This window comes from Coregonus lavaretus, assembly GCF_964263955.1.
Source record: "Coregonus lavaretus genome assembly, chromosome: 19".
NCBI classification, from domain to species: domain Eukaryota; kingdom Metazoa; phylum Chordata; class Actinopteri; order Salmoniformes; family Salmonidae; genus Coregonus; species Coregonus lavaretus.
In genome coordinates, this window is record NC_140006.1 from 35,880,669 (window position 1) to 35,901,133 (window position 20,465).

Consider the following 20,465-nt stretch of genomic DNA (forward strand, 5'->3'; position numbering starts at 1 on the left):
ACCGCGGCCAGAGGGCATTGAGCCAAGAGCAGCAGTACGAAGCTACACGTGTAGGGCGGTATATACGGTCTAGGGGCGGGTCGCTTGAAGAGGGTGAAGGTTTGAGATCGGCTACATTGCAGTTAAACTGAATCCGTGAGGGATTCAGACAATAAAATAGAATAGAGCTGGCGTTCTACAAAATTTTCTGAATGTTCCACAATTGTGTGGCCTGCTAAGCACAGCCCCCTCATTACATGATGTACCTCATAACTTGACTTGGACTGAAATACGTGCCGGTACTGTTTACATTTATTTAGGTGCAGCTAATATTATTTTAGTATGGAATGCCGTTTGGGTCTTTGCGTGTCAAAAAAGAGTCAAGTAAGCTTTTAATTTGACACGTCTAATAATACAATTCTATTATAGAATGTTGTGTGTGCTGAATTTTCACGTGCAAGCCAAGCGCCACCACTACGATCAGTAGCACTGTCAAAGCTGTACAAAAAAAGTCTGCAAACAAGCATACACCGGACACGAACGATGTGTTTACAGTACCGCGTTGGTAATAAGGCATTATTTGTTCGAGCGAATGGGAAAACGTCTGTGTGAGCATTTGAAATAAGATCAGGGTCAAACGAGCAGGATCAAAAATGTTTGCAAATATCTTTGATACAGATGTTATTAGCAACTTCTGGGGTAGCTAGCTAGCTTTAACTTGGTAACGTTACCTAGCTAGCACCAATGCAACTAGCCTGAAAACAATTACCAACTGAAACTGCAGTCATTTTCAATATTCTTAGCAATGGTTTAGGAATCCATGTGAGTAAGTATTAGCTAGCTAGGTAGCCACTTGAACTCCAGTTCATTAAAATAACTAGCAAGCCAGCTACTTAACCCTGTTGCCCAAAGCTAACGTTATAAGCAGCCAGTAAACTTCATATGTCTGGTGATGCTTGACCGGACCGGGTTATGTGTTGTGAAATAGCCACAATAAGGATTAGCCACAATAGTGGAATTTGAGGGTCGCCTTCAAAATAAAAGTACCTATTTGAAAGTGACGCAGAAGTTTACAATTGGTGGAATCATGCAATATTTAGACGAGATAATGTTGAACAAGGTTGGAATGTGGAGCAATGAAATGGGGTATCAGTCTAATCGGTGACACCCACAGAACACAACTGTGAAGAGTTTACGCAAATATTAGCGTTGTAGCTCTTATCGACTGACTGTGTGAAATCACCTCCTCAGTCAGCCTATTGTGCATACTGACATTCATATTGCACTGTACAGCCTTACCTAAGGATTGGAGATCAATAAAATTGGGTATCAGTCTACTCAGTACCCAAGTGTTTTTTCCCCCAACGTCCTCAGAGTTATCAGGCTCCAAAACATCCACATTGTATTGTTTTTCCTCTGGAATAGTGTTCAATACACATAGTAGGGTGACTGGTACAATAAATGTGGCTCAATTCACAGTGGTTTCAGAGTCCCGCAATAAGAGCTACGACGCTAATGTTATCTGGGTGTCACTGAGTAGACTGATACCCCATGTCATTGATCCGCAATCCATAAGGCCGTAAAGTGAAATAAGTATGCCCTCAATGCAATTCTAAAGTCTAATACATCCAGCGTGATTTCAACAGATATTTGTCAAATTAACAAATTATTTTATTTTGTTGAATTTATATAACATTACAACCTCGTTTAGCATGATCCATGGCATAACTGGCATCACTGTCGATGACGTTCTTTTATTTTGAAGGCTAACCGCAAATTCCACTATTGTGGCTAATCCTTATTGTGGCTAGCTTCACATAGGTGGGTCCGACCACCATTAATCAAATAAGAACAGTTTTGTAAATTAGGGGTGTTTTAGATGATGACACCTAACTAGATAGTTAGCTAACTAACTATAGCTACTGAAACATGTCGTTTTGCTATGTTTTTGGGGAAGAACATTGTTTGCATCCATCAGCTAGCTAGCTTTTCTTTTAAATAACCAGCACTGTCCAGAGCTTGGAGAAGCGCAGGTGCGCGAGACAAAACTTTACCAGCATCATAGCATATGTATCGATGAATCGTTGTGACATATGAAAAACGAGTGATAGTGTAATCAATGTGTAAAATCTACGTAAAAAATTAATGAACGTGTTAAATTGTTATATGACGTGCAGTCATATTCAGGTCCTGATTGGTCAACAAACTTATTTGACGTGTCAAATAGTGTTATTTGACGTGTATCTTTTTTGACACTCAAAGACTCAAACGGTGTTCCATATTTAAGAGGTGCAGGAACAAGCAGTGGTGCTGGTACTCGGTTCCGGTGTACTCCTGGTCAAGTCAAGCAGTGTACCTACTGGTCAAAGCGTAAACATTCTTTATGATGGCTTACTGGCAAGTTATAATAATGGTTGTTTTAAAACAATTTGAAATAACATTCAAAACCAGCTTGTTTTGTACATGAGGAATGACAAATGAAGCAAAAAAAACGTTGTTAACAACAATCAAGTCTACTGTGAAAGAATGCTGATAAACACAACACAAATTAAATATTGAACTTTTTAGAGGTCAGTTTAAAAGCCAGCACCGAATGATTACACCCCCCCCCCCCCCCCCCCCCCCAATGTGATTACACCCCCCCAATGGATCAAAAAGGTCAAACTGACAACACCGGTGTTTGACATAGATGTACAGCAATTGCAATTTATTTGGCGTAAATTAACACTGATTTGCCATTGAAGACATACATAATATGTGAAAATATATAGCTCAATGCACAGATAATTAGTGAAGGCAAGGTCCTGGATGAAGTAAAAAAAATCTGCTTAAGAATCAAGACATGTATAACTCCCATCTCTTTCCCTCGCCTGGGAATCATCATCATCATCATCTACTTAGTCTTCCAAACACCGTAGGACTAAAAGAACACAGGTACAGTAAAAATACAAAAGTGGGGTTGGTCTCTTAAATACATTGATAGTGTGAATGAGATGGGGGGGGGGGGTCTCAGTCATCTAAGAAGTCGTCGTCCAGGTTGACGTCTGTGGTATCGATGTCGTCCAGCTCCATGTTGTCCAGGTCGTCTTCAAGTTCGTCCAGGGCCTGGGGAAGTAAACGCACAACGTTAACACCTGGCCCATAACACAACTAATGGTACTGACACTGATATTGCAACGGGTTATGTTCATACATCTAGATTTCTTCTCACTGGGTACAGTACATTAATTGTCATGCGCCTCACCTACTGTACATTTGTCTATTTCTAGGGAGACCGTTGCCTACCTTGTCCTTCTGTGCCCCAGATGAGCCGGGGCTTTCCTCTTCCTCCTCAGGTGCAACCTCAGGCTTTGCCTCCGAGGGGATCACGGCTGCAGCCACGGACGCCAACACGGACGCCATCACGCCTGCTGCCGGCGCGGTCTCCTCGCCGCTGTCTTCAGCCTGCTGATGGACACACACACAGACAGACATGAGCAGGACTCCACACACAGTACACACAAGGTGTGTGAGGTCTGAGTTTAGCATCTCCGCTGTTTCAATCTTCAATCCAGCCAACACGCGAGGGCTTTTCTAGATGTCAAACTCTACTCTTCCACTTCTAGGTCTGTGATATCAAAAAACGTATTGTCTATGTAGAACTAGAACTACACAGCCTTTAATCAAGTTGGCTACCAATTATTCTTTGTAGTGGAGGTCTCTGAGAATAATTAAGACTTACCAGTACCGGTGTAGCGAGGGAGAGTGGAGCTCCTTTGGGCTCGTAGCCCGTGGCCTCCTCTAGTATATTACGTTCTTCATTGGGCTGGAGAAAAGAGACGAGGAATGGGTGTTGTGTGTCAACAAGCAGACAAAGACAGCAATGGATGAGATAAGGATGGAGAGAGTGGACTACTTCTGTGCTGCAAATATGCATCCATAACTAGCTTTCAGCTTTGAGATGTGAACGTCAGATTATTCATATTTATTAGAGGTCCATCTCCAACCTCCACCACTCACAGTGACGAGAGGGTAGTCGGTGGCCGGCCGGGAGTTTCCCAGGCAGGTCTCCCGGAGGAACTGCTCGGCCACGAACGACTCCTTCAGCCCGGGGAACAGGTTCTCATACTCAGTGGGGTCGGCCAGCGACTCGGCCGCCTTCTGGTTGACCTTGGCCAGACTTTCCCTCCACAGCTTGACAACCCTGGACACCTGGCTGGGCAGATAGGTGCGGGCCAGGAAGGCCGCCTCAGGCAGCCGGTTGGTCCGGATCAGCAGCTCCAGACAATGGTCCAGTCTGGGGACAGACAGACAGCCAGACACCAGTGTCAGAGAGAGGTCCAAAACACTGCTACTAATCACGTTCTCCTATCATAAATATGAGTAGAGTTATGTACTTTCCAAGAGCTTATTTTTGCTAATTGTTAACAGCTACAACAAGGAAGTCAGATGTTTCACTGACATGGATGAAGGAATAGCACCGGTGTCAGAAATATTCCTTAAACATAGATATTACACAACAACAACAAAAAATATATATAGTGTTGGTCCCATGTTTCATGAGCTGAAAAAAAAATCCCTGACATTTTCCATACGCACAAAAAGCTTAACTTAAATGTTGTGCACATCCCTGTTAGTCAGCATTTCTCCTTTGCCAAGACAATCCATCCACCTGACAGGCGTGGCATATCAAGAGCTGATTAAACAGCATGATCATTAAACAGGTGCACCTTGTGCTGGGGACAATAAAAGGCCACTCTAAAATGTGCAGTTTTGTCACACAACACAATGCAACAGATGTCACAAGTTTTGAAGGAGCATGCAATTGGCAAGCTGACTGCAGGAATGTCCACCAGAGCTGTTGCCAGAGAATTGAATGTTCATGTCTCTACCATAAGCTGTCTACAACGTAGTTTTAGAGAATTTGGCAGTACGTCCAACGGCCTCACAACCGCAGACCACGTGTAACCACGCCAGCCCAGGACCTCCACATCCGGCTTCTTTACCTGCAGGATCATCTGTGGGGGGAGGGGGGATGCTGAGGAGCATTTCTGTCTGTAATAAAACCCTTTTGTGGGGAAAAACTATTCTGATTGGGTGGGCCTGGCTGCCACAGTGGGCGGGCCTGGTTGCCAAGTGGGTGGGCCTATGCCCTCCAAGGCCCCTAAAAGCCCCCCCCCATGGCTGCACCCCTGTCCAGTCATGTGAAATCCATAGATTAGGGCCTAATGCATTTATTTCAATCGACTTACTTCCTTATATGAACTGTAACTCAGTAAAAACGTTTAAATTGTTGCGTTTATATGTTTGTTCAGTGTAAATCACATTATGTGCTCCATCCACCTCCCTGTTCCCCTTCCCCCTCTTCTGTACTCACTTCCCCTGCAGGAAGTAGGTCATGAAAGCCACGTTGTTCTTGCCGTCCCGCTCGGCGCCCTCAGCCAGCTTTCCCACCATGGCGGCGTTGCCTGAGGCGGTGGCGAGCAGCAGCAGGCCACCGTAGTCCTGGGCGTGATGAAGGCACTCCTGGGCCAGGCTAAACTGGCACTTACTGATGGCCAGCTCTGCCAGCTGCTTCCACTTCTGCTCCGACTGCCACCAGAGAAAACAACAGTTCTAATGTTAAACAGTTATATACTGTTGAAAACACTCAAACTGGACAGTTATCTCTTCATTCAAAAGACACTCTTACTGACAGTTGTGGCTGCTTCACTCTCTTGCTATCTCTCTCAGAATGACCTTCTTGATCCAAACTAGTCAGGTTTCAAGACTGGTCATTCAACTGAGACTGCTCTTCTCTGTGTCACGGAGGCTCTCCGCACTGCTAAAGCTAACTCTCTTTCCTCTGCTCTTGTCCTTCTAGACCTGTCTGCTGCCTTTGATACTGTGAACCATCAGATCCTCCTCTCCACCCTCTCCGAGCTGGGCATCTCCGGCGCGGCTCACTCTTGGATTGCGTCCTACCTGACCGGTCGCTCCTACCAAGTGGCGTGGCGAGAAGCTGTCTCCGCACCACGTGCTCTCACCACTGGTGTCCCCCAGGGCTCAGTTCTAGGCCCTCTCCTATTCTCTCTATACACCAAGTCACTTGGCTCTGTCATATCCTCACATGGCCTCTCCTATCATTGCTACGCTGACGACACACAACTAAATCTTCTCCTTTCCCCCTTCTGATAACCAGGTGGCGAATCGCATCTCTGCATGTCTGGCAGACATATCAGTATGGATGACGGATCACCACCTCAAGCTGAACCTTGGCAAGACGAAGCTGCTCTTCCTCCCGGGGAAGGACTGCCTGTTCCATGATCTCGCCATCACGGTTGACAACTCCGTTGTGTCCTCCTCCCAGAGTGCGAAGAGCCTTGGCGTGACCCTGGACAACACCCTGTCGTTCTCCGCTACCATCAAGGCGGTGACCCGATTCTGTAGGTTCATGCTCTACAACATTCGGAGAGTACGACCCTGCCTTACACAGGAAGCGGCACAGGTCCTAATCCAGGCACTTGTCATCTCCCGTCTGGATTACTGCAACTCGCTGTTGGCTGGGCTCCCTGCCTGTGCCATTAAACCCCTACAACTCATCCAGAATGCCGCAGCCCGTCTGGTGTTCAACCTTCCCAAGTTCTCTCACGTCACCCCGCTCCTCCGCACACTCCACATGGTGCTTGCCTATGGAGCAGTGAGGGGAACGGCACCTCTGTACCTTCGGGCTCTGATCAGTCCCTACACCCAAACGAGGGCATTGCGTTCATCCACCTCTGTCCTGCTGGCTCCCCTACCTCTGCGGAAGCATAGTTCCCGCTCAGCCCAGTCAAAACTGTTCGCTGCTCTGGCACCCCAATGGTGGAACAAGCTCCCTCACGACGCCAGGACAGCGGAGTCACTCACCACCTTCCGGAGACATTTGAAACCCCACCTCTTTAAGGAATACCTGGGATAGGATAAAGTAATCCTTCTACCCCCCCCTTACCCCAACCCAAAAAAAAAAAAAAAAAACACTGAAGTGGTGATCCCACTGGCTATAAGGTGAATGCACCTATTTGTAAGTCGCTCTGGATAAGAGCGTCTGCTAAATGACGTAAATGTATTGTTTGGTGTCTCTACCTTCTTGCCCTTTGTGCTGTTGTCTGTGCCCAACAATGTTTGTACCATGTTTTGTGCTGCTACCATGTTGTGCTGCTGCCATGTTGTCATGTGGTGTTGCTACCATGCTGTGTTAGCATGGCAGCAACACAACATTTTGTTTTAGGTCTCTCTTTATGTAGTGTTGTGGTGTCTCTTGTCGTGATGTGTGTTTTGTCAAATATTATTATTTTATTTTTTATTTTTAATCCCAGCCCCCGTCCCCGCAGGAGGCCTTTTGCCTTTTGGTAGGCTGTCATTGTAAATAACAATTTGTTCTTAACTGACTTGTCTAGTTAAATAATAATTGTCCAAACTTTGTTACATTACAGCCTTATTCTAAAATGGATTTAATTGTTGTTTTTCCTCATCAATCTACACAGAGACTTGTCCAGAAGCCACTCCTGCGTTGTCTTGGCTGTGTGCATAGGGTTGTTGTCCTGTTGGAAGGTGAACCTTCACCCCAGTCTGAGGTCCTGAGCGCTCCGGAGCAGGTTTTCATCAAGAATCTCGCTGTACTTTGCTCCGTTCATCTTTCCCTCGAGCCTGACTAGTCTCCCAGCCCCTGCCGCTGAAAAACATCCCCACAGCATGACGCTGCCACCAACATGCTTCACCGTAGGGATGGTGCAAGGATTCCTCCAGACGTGACACTTAGCATTCAGGCCAAAGAGTTTAATCTTGGTTTCATCAGACCAGAGATTCTTGTTTCTCATGGTCAGAGTCCTTTAGGTGCCTTTTGGCAAACTCCAAGTGGGCTGTCAGAGTGACCATCAGGTTCTTGGTCACCTCCCTGACCAAGGCCCTTTCCCCCCGATTGCTCAGTTTGGACGGGCGGCCAGCTCTAGGAAGAGACTTGGTGGTTCCAAACTTCTTCTATTTAAGAATGATGGAGGCCACTGTGTTCTTGGGGACCTTCAATGCTGCAGACATTTTTTGGTACCCTTCCCCAGATTTGTGCCTCAACACAATCCTGTCTCGGAGCTCTACGGACAATTCCTTCGACCTCATGGCTTGGGTTTTGCTCTGACATGCACTGTCAACTGTGGGACCTTATATAGACAGGTGTGTGCCTTTCCAAATCATGTCCAATCAATTGAATTTACCACAGGTGGTCTTCAATCAAGTTGTAGAAACATCAAGGATGATCCTCTGTAGCTCAGCTGGTAGAGCACGGCGCTTGTAACGCCAAGGTAGTGGGTTCGATCCCCGGGACCACCCATACGTAAAAATGTATGCACGCATGACTGTAAGTCGCTTTGGATAAAAGCGTCTGCTAAATGGCTTATTATTATTATTATTATTATTATTATTATCAATGGAAACAGGATGCACCCGAGCTCAATTTCGAGTCTCATAGCAAGAGGTCTGAATACTTATGTAAATATGGTATTTATGTTTTGTTTTTTTATATACATTTGCAAAGAGTTTTCGCTTTGTCATTATGGGGTATTATGTGTAGAATGGTGAGGATTTAAAAAATAAAAATTATATTTTAGATTAAGGCTGTAAGGTAAGAAAATGTGCAAAAAGTTAAGGGGTCTGAATACTTTCCGAATGCACTGTACACGTTATACAGTACTGTCAGACGGATATCGTACGGAGTTGGATCCTCACTTCAAGCTAAAACAATTACATAGTTAAGCATTGTTTAGTGCAGGGCTGCTTAGCTGAAGGATGGTTAATCAATTTAACGAATTGATTGACTACAGTCCATTCAGATCTAGATCAGATGTTGACTGAATAGATTTAAACCGAGCAGATAGTCTTGAGTATTGAATAACTAATTGTAGAACGACTGACATATATTAGTCTTTGAACTCTTGTAGTGTGTGCGCAGTGGTCTCTCCATAGCCTAGTATACTGTAGGTCTCACCTCTGCCTCCACAGCCAGCTGATAGGCGATCTTCAGCTCCCCCAGCTGCAGGGCCAGCTCAAACCTGTGCTCTGAGTCTGATGACACGGCCAGAGCCTGCTGCTTGAAGCCCTGGATGACCAACAAGAACATATCAGTAAACATTGTAACATTTCACGCAAACACACAGTCAGTTCTCACAACATACAACAGCAGCCACATAAAAGCAGCTTGATTTGTTTTGAAATGGAGAGTCCAGAATTGCTAGCATCCCATAGTCTAGCTAGAATTCCCGTTGCCCCCTGGCGCCACCATAGACTCTAAATACCCAATTCCACTTAATCTATGCGCCTCACTTCCTCTGCGAACAGGACGTTTCTGACCTGTTTCTCCAGGAAGTGTGCTACGCGGGTCCTCTGCTCCTTGGGGATGGTGGGCAGCACTTTGTCGGCCATGCCAAAGTCCCTGCGCATCACAGCCGTCTGGTACTCCAGCACAGACACCAGCAGGGAGTAACTGACTATGTTCAGCTCCTTGTCGCCCAGGTACAGGCGGTCGTCCTTGGGGATGTAGCCCAGCAGGTACATGGTCCTATGGATGGAGCAGATAGATCATTTGTTATAGGGATTTAAAAGGAATCTGATCACACTTTGAGATGGCGTTCTAGGGCTTGTTTCCAATGCACAGATAAAGCCTAGTTCTAGACTAAAAAGCATGCTCAACGAAGGAAGATCTTTTCATTGGAAGATCTTTTTAGTCTAGGAATAGGCTTCAAGTGTTACTGACAGCGTTTTAGCAACGTGAAATCTTATACAAATCTGTTCATACACCCCAAGGAAGAATATGACGCCCCTTTTTTAAATGTATTTTTTACATTTTCTGAGCACTTTCATAGAATGTTTGGGAATGACTTATATTAAGGCATTTGTGAAAATTCTATAGCAATATATAGTGAGAAGGTGTCCGTGCGTTTGGACAATTAATAGACACTGCAGTAAATAAAACCTAATAAAAACGTGTCCGCCTTGTCCAGGACCCTACTCTACACAGACCGGTGCGCCATAGACAATCAGAGCTACAGTAGGCGTGTATGCAAATAAGCCATTTGCCACATGGGCCTGCCATCATTCACTTTGAACTGGACTGTGTGTTTACAGGCAGTAGCAACAGAGCGACTTTAGACCATTAGATCGTCAGAAAGCATTTGCCAAAAGCCACAAAATAGACCTGAATGGGTTTCTGCAAATATCACGGGATTCCTCTTACATTTGGGAACTTTACAGTCCTATTGTTCAAACCACCATGAACAGGTAGGCTCTCTCTTCCTCCCTAAAATCAACAACAAATGTTAGCCAGAGCCAGATGAGCTCAAATCTAACGAGGCAAGAGTAGATAAACCCTCTTGTTCAGCTTATAGTTGGCCGTCAAAATTGCACTGATAAACGATGGGGGAAAAGTAGCCTGCTCGTCCTTCTGCAGCTTGCCTGCCAATGCATGCTTGTCCCAACCCACATTTTGACAATTTAATGGGAACTGCCTGCCCGCCCATTTGATCAATGCCAAATACATTTGATTGACAACTAAGAGATATGCATGCTAACTGTGGAGAATAGTCGTTCCAGTTCAGCATAGCTAGTAAAGCAATTCACATTTCTTGCTAGCTAACCAAATGACACCTGCATCTTTAGCTGTAGCCACCAAAAAACGATGAGGGGAAAAAGTCAGCCACTCACCCACTTGTCCAATGACATGACATCCTCCTAGCAGCTAGCTAGCTAACATTAGGCTCTGTATTTTTAGCCTGCTACATAAATAGATACGCTAACCTATTAACCAAGTTGACTGACTTGTGATCATTGCCCTTGCTAGTTTGATTATATTGACATTCCCAGCCTTAGTTACATTAATCAGTTTTTGACCAAAATATTGAGTCATTGAAACTGAACACTGCATCCCGAATGGAGGCAGCAAACAATGTACCAGGCCAGCTTCGATTTATAACCTGATAGCAATATTTTTTGTACTACCAAGAAATGTATTGGTGAATTATATTAATCATGCACCGAATTGTATTAATCTATTCTGCCAACAATGCCTTACTGTATGTCTTGGAAGTTTTAGTAAAAATATAACCTATTTTTAAAACCTCTTATAAAGTTGGTTTTGTAGCATAAACTGGGAATTTGATATTTTTGAGTGATATGACTGTCTGTTTCATATCTGCAAAGTAGTTAAAATGCTGTCAGTTCCACTTTAATCTGTGTCCAGAAAACTACCTCTAAGTGTATTTTTTGTAGAGTAAGTTAGTGGGGTTCCACCCTTCCCCCATTTATTCATTTCAGTTATTTGTTGGATAGCCTTGTTGTAGGTTGAATGTCAATCTGCTGCTTTCAACACAAAATGACTTGACTGATTCAAATGTTGCCCTAAAGAGGACACAAGTTGGGACTTTTGGCTTTACATTGGCTGACTGTCATCACAAACATTTAGCCTATATTTTTTTTTTTAAAGCAACTCTTTGAATATTCAGAGGTTATTGTTTCTGGTCTTATACCCGCAACACTGGTGCTTACACCCCCAGCAGTCGCACCCAAAGCAACAGCAGTACTGAGCTCCACTTATTCTTCAACTCCAGTCTCTTACTCCTGGATCGTATTCACTAAGAACCAAACAGGGAGGGACCTACCTGAATTTGTCCAATAAGACATTTGTTTTTGTTTTCTGTTGCAAAACGTATTGCTACGCTGTGCACTAATAAATATAAGCCTGGTTCACCGTACCTGTCCAGGTGAGCGATGGTGACTATCTCTCCCCCCACAAAGTAGTTGAGTCTGTTGACAGAGCTGGTGTAGATGAAGCAGTCTCCCACCCACAGGCCTGTCTTCACCACCTCCTGGATCTCCCCCTGGACCTGGAGGATCAAAACAGACACAAAATGGCTGACAGATTAGGGAGGGGGGGGGTTCACTGGTGTCCTGTTGTCTAGGGCCCCCTACTGGATGGCTATAGGCATTTTGCTTTTGTCTTCGGTAGAATCCATAAGCCTGCCTTGTAGAGTAGCAGAGTCTACCTGCTAGGTCAGTACAGGTACAAGGTAATATCAGAGTATTTGCCTGTCACACACACACCTCAAAGGCGTCTTCGATGCCATCCTCGGTCACTCCCTCGTTGTTCTCTTGGGAGGCGGCTACTTTCTCTGACAGGTAGCGCAGGATGAAGAAGGAATCCTCTGTGGCAATACACACCAACTCCCCTGAGTCTGACCAGAAGATCTACAAACAGAGAGAGAGGGAAAGCAAGAGGGAGATGCAGTGTTCTCAGTCCTGATTTCATGATGATGAAAATGCAAATGTGTCATATGCACATTTCTATCAATACGGTACTGGGTAGAAAAGCAAACATTCACCGAAACAGACCCTTGTACATGCTAGGATGCTCCTGCACATATCTATATTCTCTCCCTATATATTCTCTCCCTCCATTTGGCAAATTTGACCATAATTCTATCCTCCTGATTCCTGCTTACAAGCAAAAACTAAAGCAGGAAGCACCAGTGACTTGGTTAATAAAGAAGTGGTCAGATGACGCAGATGCTAAGCTACACGACTGTTTTGCTAGCACAGACTGGAATATGTTCCGGGATTCTTCCAATGGTATTGAGGAGTACACCACATCAGTCACTGGCTTCATCAATAAGTGCATCGATGCCGTCATCCCCACAGTGACCGTACGTACATACCCCAACCAGAAGCCATGGATTACAGGCAACATCCACACTGAGCTAAAGGGTAGAGCTGCCTCTTTCAAGGAGCGAGACTCTAACCCGGACGCTTATAAGAAATCCCGCTATGCCCTCTGACGAACCATCAAACAGGCAAAGTGTCAATACAGGACTAAGATTGAATCGTACTACATCGGCTAAGACGCTCCTCGGATGTGGCAGGGCTTGTAAACTATTACAGACTACAAAGGGAAGCACAGCTGCGAGCTGCCCAGTGACACGAGCCTACCAGACGAGCTAAATTACTTCTATGCTCGCTTCGAGGCAAGCAACACTGAAGCATGCATGAGAGCATCAGTTGAAAACCGAAACCTAAATTGAAAACCGAAACTGTACTATCTACACAAATGTGCCACAATAGTAATCATATTAACCCATTTTCAACCTGTCCCTGACTGAGTCTGTAATACCAACATGTTTCAAGCAGACCATCATAGTCCCTGTTCCCAAGAACACGAAGGTAACCTGCCTAAATGACTACAGACCCGTAGCACTCACGTCTGTAACCATGAAATGCATTGAAAGGCTGGTCATGGCTCACATCAACACCATTATCACAGAAACCCTAGACCCACTCCAATTTGCATACCGCCCCAACAGATCCACAGATGATGCAATCTCTATTGCACTCCACACTGCCCTTTCCCACCTGGACAAAAGGAACACCTACATGAGAATGACTACTATTCATTGACTACAGCTCAGCGTTCAACACCATAGTGCCCTCAAAGCTCATCACTAAGCTAAGGACCCTGGGACTAAACACCTCCCTCTGCAACTGGATCCTGGACTTCCTGACGGGCCGCCCCCAGGTGGTAAGGGTAGGTAACAACACATCTGCCACGCTGATCCTCAACACGGGGGCCCCTCAGGGGTGCGTGCTCAGTCCCCTCCTGTGCTCCCTGTTCACCCATGACTGCATGGCCAGGCACAACTCCAACACCATCATTAAGTTTGCCGACAACACAACTGTGGTAGGCCTGATCACCGACAACGATGAGACAGCCTATAGGGTGGAGGTCAGAGACCTGGCTGTGTGGTGCCAGGATAACAACCTCTCCCTCAACGTGATCAAGACAAAGGAGATTATTGTGGACTACAGGAAAAGGAGGACCGAGCACGCCCCTATTCTCATCAACGGGGCTGTAGTGAAGCAGGTTGAGAGCTTCAAGTTCCTTGGTGTCCACATCACCAACAAAATATAATGGTCCAAACACACTAAGACAGTCGTGAAGAGGCACGACAAAGCCTATTCCCCCTCAGGAGACTGAAAAGATTTGGCATGGGTCCTCAGATCCTCAAAAAGTTATACAGCTGCACCATCGAGAGCATCCTGACTGGTTGCATCACTGCCTGGTATGGCAACTGCTCGGCCTCCGACCGCAAGGCACTACAGAGGGTAGTGCTTACGGCCCAGTACATCACTGGGACCAAGATTCCTGCCATCCAGGCGATGTCAGAGGAAGGCCCCTAAAAATTGTCAAAGACTCCGGCCACCCTAGTCAGACTGTTCTCTCTGCTACCGCACGGCAAGCGGTACCGGAGAACCAAGTCTAGGTCCAAAAGGCTTCTTAACAGCTTCTATCCCCAACAGCTAATCAAATGGCTACCCTGACTATTTGCATTATCCCCCCCTCTTTTACACTGCTGCTACTCTGTTATTATCTATGCATAGGCACTTTAACTCTACCTACATGTACATATTACCGCAATTACCTCGACTAACCTGTGCCCCCGCACATTGACTCTGTACCCCCTGTATATAGCCTCACTACTGTTATTTTACTGCTGCTCTTTAACCTCTTAAGGATCGGACCCTTTTTTTCAATTTGTGCCTAAAATGACATACCCAAATCTAACTGCCTGTAGCTCAGGACCTGAAGCAAAGATATGCATATTCTTGATACCATTTGAAAGGAAACACTTTGAAGTACTCTTTAAGGAATACCTGGGATAGGATAAAGTAATCCTTCTACCCCCCCCCCCCCCCAAAAAAAAAAATGTAAAGTGGTTATCCCACTGGCTATAGGGTGAACGCACCAATTGGTGAGTCGCTCTGGATAAGAGCGCCTGCTAAATGACGTAAATGTGCCCTTGAGCAAGGCACTTAACCCTAATTGCTCCTGTAAGTCGCTCTGGATAAGAGCGTCTGCTAAATGACTAAAATGTAAATGTAAGTTCGTGGAAATGGGAAATAAATGTAGGAGAATATAAACACATTAGATCTGATAAAAGAGAATACAAACAAAACGTTTTTTTGAAATTATTTTTTTATCGTCTGAAATGCAAGAGAAAGGCCACAATATAATATTGCAGTTTAGGCGCAATTTAGATTTTGGACACTAGATGGCAGCAGTGTGTGCGCAAAGTTTCAGATTGATCCAGTGAAGCGTTGCAATACTGGACTATTTTGTATCAAGTCTGCCCAAATGTGCCGAATTGGTCAATTGATACATTTTCAAGTACGTAACTATAGAGAACATACAAAAATGATATGGTAATACAAAATGTAAGTTTACACACGCCCAGGAATGTCATACATGAAGGATCATTAGCTTATGCACTAACTTTCACACATCTAGATTGCCAGGTGGGGTGGATGTGGAGCCAGAGACAGCAGGGGTTCGAGCCAGAGACAGCAGGGGTTCAAACTGTAGAACCCAGTTCCTACATTTGAATATAAAAACTATGCTACATTTTATCTCTGGGACCCTTAGAATGACAAATCAGAGCAAGATTACTGAATGTAGGTACATTATTTACCTTCAGAGGTGAATGTATCAAACCAGTTGCCATGATAAGTTTGTTGTTGTTGTGCAAACAATAGCATGGTATTTTGTCACTGTAATAGCTACTTTAAATTGGACAGTGCAGTTAGATTAACAAGAATTTAAGCTTTCTGCCCATATAAGACATGCCTATGGCCTGGAAAGTTTGCTGTTACTTACAACAGTCATGCTAATCACATTAGCGCACGTTAGCTCAACCGTCCCGTATACGGGACACCGATCCCGTAGAGGTAAAAAAAAAGTTATTTTACTTTTTTACTTAACACTTATTTTTCTTAAAACTGCATTGTTCATTAAGGGCTTGTAAGTAAGCAATTCACTGTAAGGTCTACTACACCTGTTGTATTCGGCGCATGTGACAAATAAAATTTGATTTGATAAAGATGCTCTTTTCTCTACAGCAGTACTCACATGTTTGGGCTGGATCTCGATGCGGCGGATCAGCTCTGTGTTTTCCCAGTCATAGAAGGCCAGACCGTTCACTGACCTGACGCCCAGCAAAAAGCCTCCATAGATACCTGCAGGGAAATTGATATCAGGGTTGTATTCATTAGGCACCAGTTGAAAGAAAACAGAGAAACACATATGGACTACCTGGATTTGTCCAATAAGAACGTTAATTTCATTTTCTGTTGTAAAACCTTTTTCATTACTTGCCGGGTTCCATCAAAACTGCCATAACAATTTGTTAGCAGTATCTTTATTCGCACTACTAACTACCTTGGCCTGCCTTCCACTTACCTTCAGCACCAAAGTCTGGCTTGAAAGACTTCTTCTCCTTGAAGTTCTTGAAGATTTTGACCACACTGTTGCTTTCCCTGATGGCATACCTGTGACATGACAGACCATGGACATTTGTGAGTGACAGACAGTAATCATCCATTCTGGAAATAAAAAGAGTAAATCACATACCATAAAAACTGATTGGTTAGTTAATTAAATTATATAAAGGTAAATTGCTGTTAATTAATTGTAGGGGTGTGTGTGATGGACTCACTCGGAGGAGTCGTGTGCCCAGACAAACTCCTGTGCTGAGCCGAAGCTCTTGTTCCTCAGGGCCATGGCAGTGTAGATGATGTACTCTCCGTCTCCACACACCACAACAAACCTGACATCACAAACAAGGCATATATATTAAAGAGGGGCTCTATAAAACATCCATATTTTCAAAAGACTTGAAGTTGAAGTGTGTTTGGAGAAATAGGAATTTATTTCTGGAGATGTGGAACCTGTTTTGAAGTGTGTGTGTGTTTTGTGTGTGTGTGTGGGGGGGGGGTTCCCACGTTTTCTAACAAATTAGTTTTTTTATATAACATTTGAAAACAGCGTTGCCTTTAAAGGTGTGGCACACAAACACGCAGTTGTGCAAGACATTTGGATAGATTCACTGAATAGCTGACATGGGAGTCCAATGCAGTGCGCACTGACCTTCCGTTGGGGTTGTGCTGGATGGTCTGGGGGTAGATTTCACAGCTGCCCATGTCTTTGACAGCCAGCGGCAGCCTCTCTCCGTCCTTGATCTCTGCGTCGCCCATGGCCTTCAGGTTTGCCTGCTGCACCTCCGAGTGCTTGGCCCAGATGATCTTCCCATTGGTGTCCATGGACATGGCTGGCTCCTCACGCCCCAGCTACAGCACACAGGAGAGGAGGAGAGGATGGAATAAATAAAGTACCAAGGCTTTCATGAGGCGCAGAGGAGATGTCACCAAGTAGTTGTTTCAACATAGAAAGTTTGTTTTAAAGAGTATGCGTGCAATGTGTACAAACAGAAATTCTATCAAACTTGCAGTGGAAACCCTGCATTGTGAAAAATCAGTTCTTGAGTTTTGACTGTTATGCACAAATATATGGTCATTGACGTTTCTATTGCACACCTTGATGATGATGCTGCCTTCGTCGTAGCCTAAGGCCACATTGTTGGAGCCTCTCAGGCCACACACACACCACACACGCTCCATGCCGTAGTTCAGGGTGCTCTCCAGGCGGTACGTACTCGAGTGCCAGATACGCACAGTGCCTATGGAACCAGAGAATGGATTGTTTTTATTATTATTCTCAGAATTGTGTGTGTGCATGTTTTTATTTAACTTTTTATTTTTCAATATGTAAAATCATCCAGAGTGGAGCGAATATATCTGCTCACCAACAACAGAAGAAGTACTTTCAGAGGATCAGAACATGATAGAGAGTGTGTATAAGGCATTTCCTCACCGTCCTCTGATCCTGTGATGATGATAGGCAGCTCTGGGTGAAAGCTGACACACGACACATTCTGGGCGTGGCCCTCCAGGGTCTGCACACACGTCTTGTTCTGATAGGAGGAAATAGAGAGAGAGAGTGATCCTCTGCTGCAAACATCTACAATACAACTTGTTTCTTGGTGAGAGACAATGGGGTGAGAACGGTCAGCAAGACACTAAAAGTCACGTGCAAACACACAGTCCACTAATCCCGCCTCCATTGAGTAGGTGAGGCACAGGACAACGCTCACCCTTAGTAAAGTAGTAGTGAATGGATGCTTTTGCGTGGCGTATGACTGCATTTACTACTGACAGAGTTACACAGAATTCGGCCATGCTCATCTACATACAAATCTGAATCTACTACAGTAGAGGGTCATTTCACTGCTTGTTATGATCTGGAAGTGGCTATATCGTTTCATCCCACCGCTGTCTTACCTGGTAGTCCCAGATCTTGACCAGGCGGTCATCAGCTCCTGATATGAGGTAGGGCTTGTCCCCTCCGCTGTAGTAGTCAATGCAGTTGACTCCTTTCTCATGGCCCTCAAGGGTAAAGTTAGGAGAGGAGGAGCCCAGCTGCCATACCTGGGATAGGACAGACGACATGTCAGTAAAAAAACAACAACACACTCACAAACATCGAAACTCTATGGTTGTTGTAAGCACACACACACACAACTTTTGTTAGGCAAAGTCATCACACACACACACTGTCTGGTGTTACCTTGATGGTTCTGTCCAGAGAAGCGCTGGCAAACTGGTTGTTGTCTTTAGGGTTGATGACGATCTGCATGACGTAGTGGGTGTGGCCCTCAAACACCTGACTGCAAGACCATTTCTTCTCCCAGTCCCACAGCTTGATCAGCATGTCGTCTGGACACACAGGATGTAACAGTCAGTTAATATCATACTTGTGTGACAGAGAATGAGTTTGTGCATTTGACACAAGTATAAAAAGACGGGAGTCATAAAATATAAGAGTTACTGATTGCATACCACTGCTTGTGAGGATGTAGGGTTGAGTGGGATGCACAGCGATACAGCGGATGTAGTCAGAGTGGGCCTCAAACATGTGGACCCTCTCCAGGGTGTTGTAGTTGAAAACACGGATCTGCATGTCATCCTACAGAGAGAAGGGGGGAAAAACATATGACCCTGCAAATACTGTGAGCGAGTATTCTCCATTCTCCGAGTCAACACAAAGTGGAGGAAGATAAGATAGACCATCAGAAGTTCTCATTTCTCATTAGATGTTTGTCCTGAATTTTAATCAGTATCACTCACCGCTCCAGTTATGACCCAGTTCTTTCTGGCTACAAACTTCGATGCTCTCACTGGAAGGTCACACACTTCGAAGGTCTTCACCAAGGTCTGGAAGGGAGATATTTACAAATCGTACATTTTAACTGCATACAAGTTTCGCTTTGAGTTGTTTATCTCCATGGTGCAAGTATTCAACATCAAACTGGAACTGTGTGTGTTTGTGTGTGTATTTACCTGTGTTTCGTGGTTCCAGACACAGACACTACCATTGTACAGGCTGGCCAGCATCCATGGCTCGGTCGGGTGGAGGTCCACACTCTTCACGCGGTCTGACCGGGCTGTCAGCTTCCGCTTGATGTCCAGCCTGAGAGGCTGTGAGAGATGAGATGCTGTCAAATCAACCCAAATAAACTGACAGAAAAGTGTACAATGTACTGATCTGGGGCGCAATCATTAGTCCAAACAGTTGCGATTTGCAACGAAAACTAAAGTTTTTATTGGACAAATTCAGTTAGGTCCCTCCACGTTTCGTTCCTTTTGCTTCCATTTAAGAAACGTTTTGCAATAGAATCGGCGTAATGAATACACCCCAGATTGCAGAATATTATAGCTAGCTTGCAAGCTAACGTTAGCAAATGTTGATTAACGTTAGCTAGTACACACGACCAATTAATAATCCTTCATTATCCAATCCCCAAAAAACGTAAACACAGCACAGTAGCTAGCAATGCAGTTACCGTACCATCAATACAACGATTTCACACGCAAAACGTAGAAAGATAGCTAGCTAGATAAATATTGGATATTGATTACTGGGTTTTGAGCTTGTAAGAAAGGCATTTCACTGTACTTATGCACGTGACATTAACACGTGAAACTAACTGCTCACGCGTAACGGTAATAGGGAAATGTGATATGTAACGTTAACGAGCTAGCTAAATTAACCAACTAACGTTACGAGGACAAAAGCATCCTTGCCAAAGCCGAAGGATAGCTAAACTCGGTTAGCTAGTTAGCCTAGCATGATCCTTGCTAGTTAGCTAGCTAGTTGGAAAGTGTTTAGCTAGCTATCATCATTCTCAATATATAATAATGCATCGGAATAGTTCAGACACAAGGACGAACAGGACTAGTAACGTTAGGTGGATACATTGTGAGCTAACTGGCTAGCAACAGGCCTAGTTTGTTTCGTTAGCTAGCTAGCGTTACCTTAGCTAGCCTTAATTAGCATGGCTTGCCTGTCTCAATCGCCACTGACATAAACTGGTCACATGCCAAACATTACAATTCAGACTACATATCTGTACGTAATACATCACTTTCAACATCGAATGTAAACTTGTCTCACCATGTTTTATCCCTGGGTTGTCTCTCTTTATGTGAATGAATTATGAATAATTCCAGTCGGTGATGCGTTTTCTGTGGACGGACTGTCGAGTAGTGACGTGGATTTCCGT

General features: G+C 44.7%; 1 protein-coding gene across 2 annotated transcripts; it reads right to left on the reverse strand.

Moving 5' to 3' along the window:
- Positions 1-2,655: 2,655 nt before the first annotated feature.
- On the reverse strand, positions 2,656-20,465 carry LOC311146845 (coatomer subunit beta'). 2 transcript variants are annotated; one of them, XM_084183448.1, is made up of 21 exons: positions 20,357-20,465; positions 19,243-19,380; positions 19,030-19,116; positions 18,742-18,868; positions 18,470-18,618; positions 18,184-18,330; positions 17,717-17,816; positions 17,380-17,522; positions 16,934-17,133; positions 16,503-16,613; positions 16,247-16,335; positions 15,917-16,023; positions 12,064-12,207; positions 11,716-11,846; positions 9,319-9,526; positions 8,957-9,067; positions 5,336-5,550; positions 3,979-4,255; positions 3,701-3,784; positions 3,265-3,423; positions 2,656-3,084 (listed from the first exon to the last, which is right to left on the reverse strand). In XM_084183448.1, exons 1-21 carry the CDS (start codon positions 20,357-20,359, stop codon positions 2,989-2,991), a joined length of 2,826 nt encoding a protein of 941 aa, XP_084039574.1. In that variant the 5' UTR covers positions 20,360-20,465; the 3' UTR covers positions 2,656-2,988. The 2 variants fall into 2 exon arrangements, with proteins under 2 accessions (XP_084039574.1, XP_084039573.1); XM_084183447.1 differs by having other exon boundaries at positions 3,265-3,426.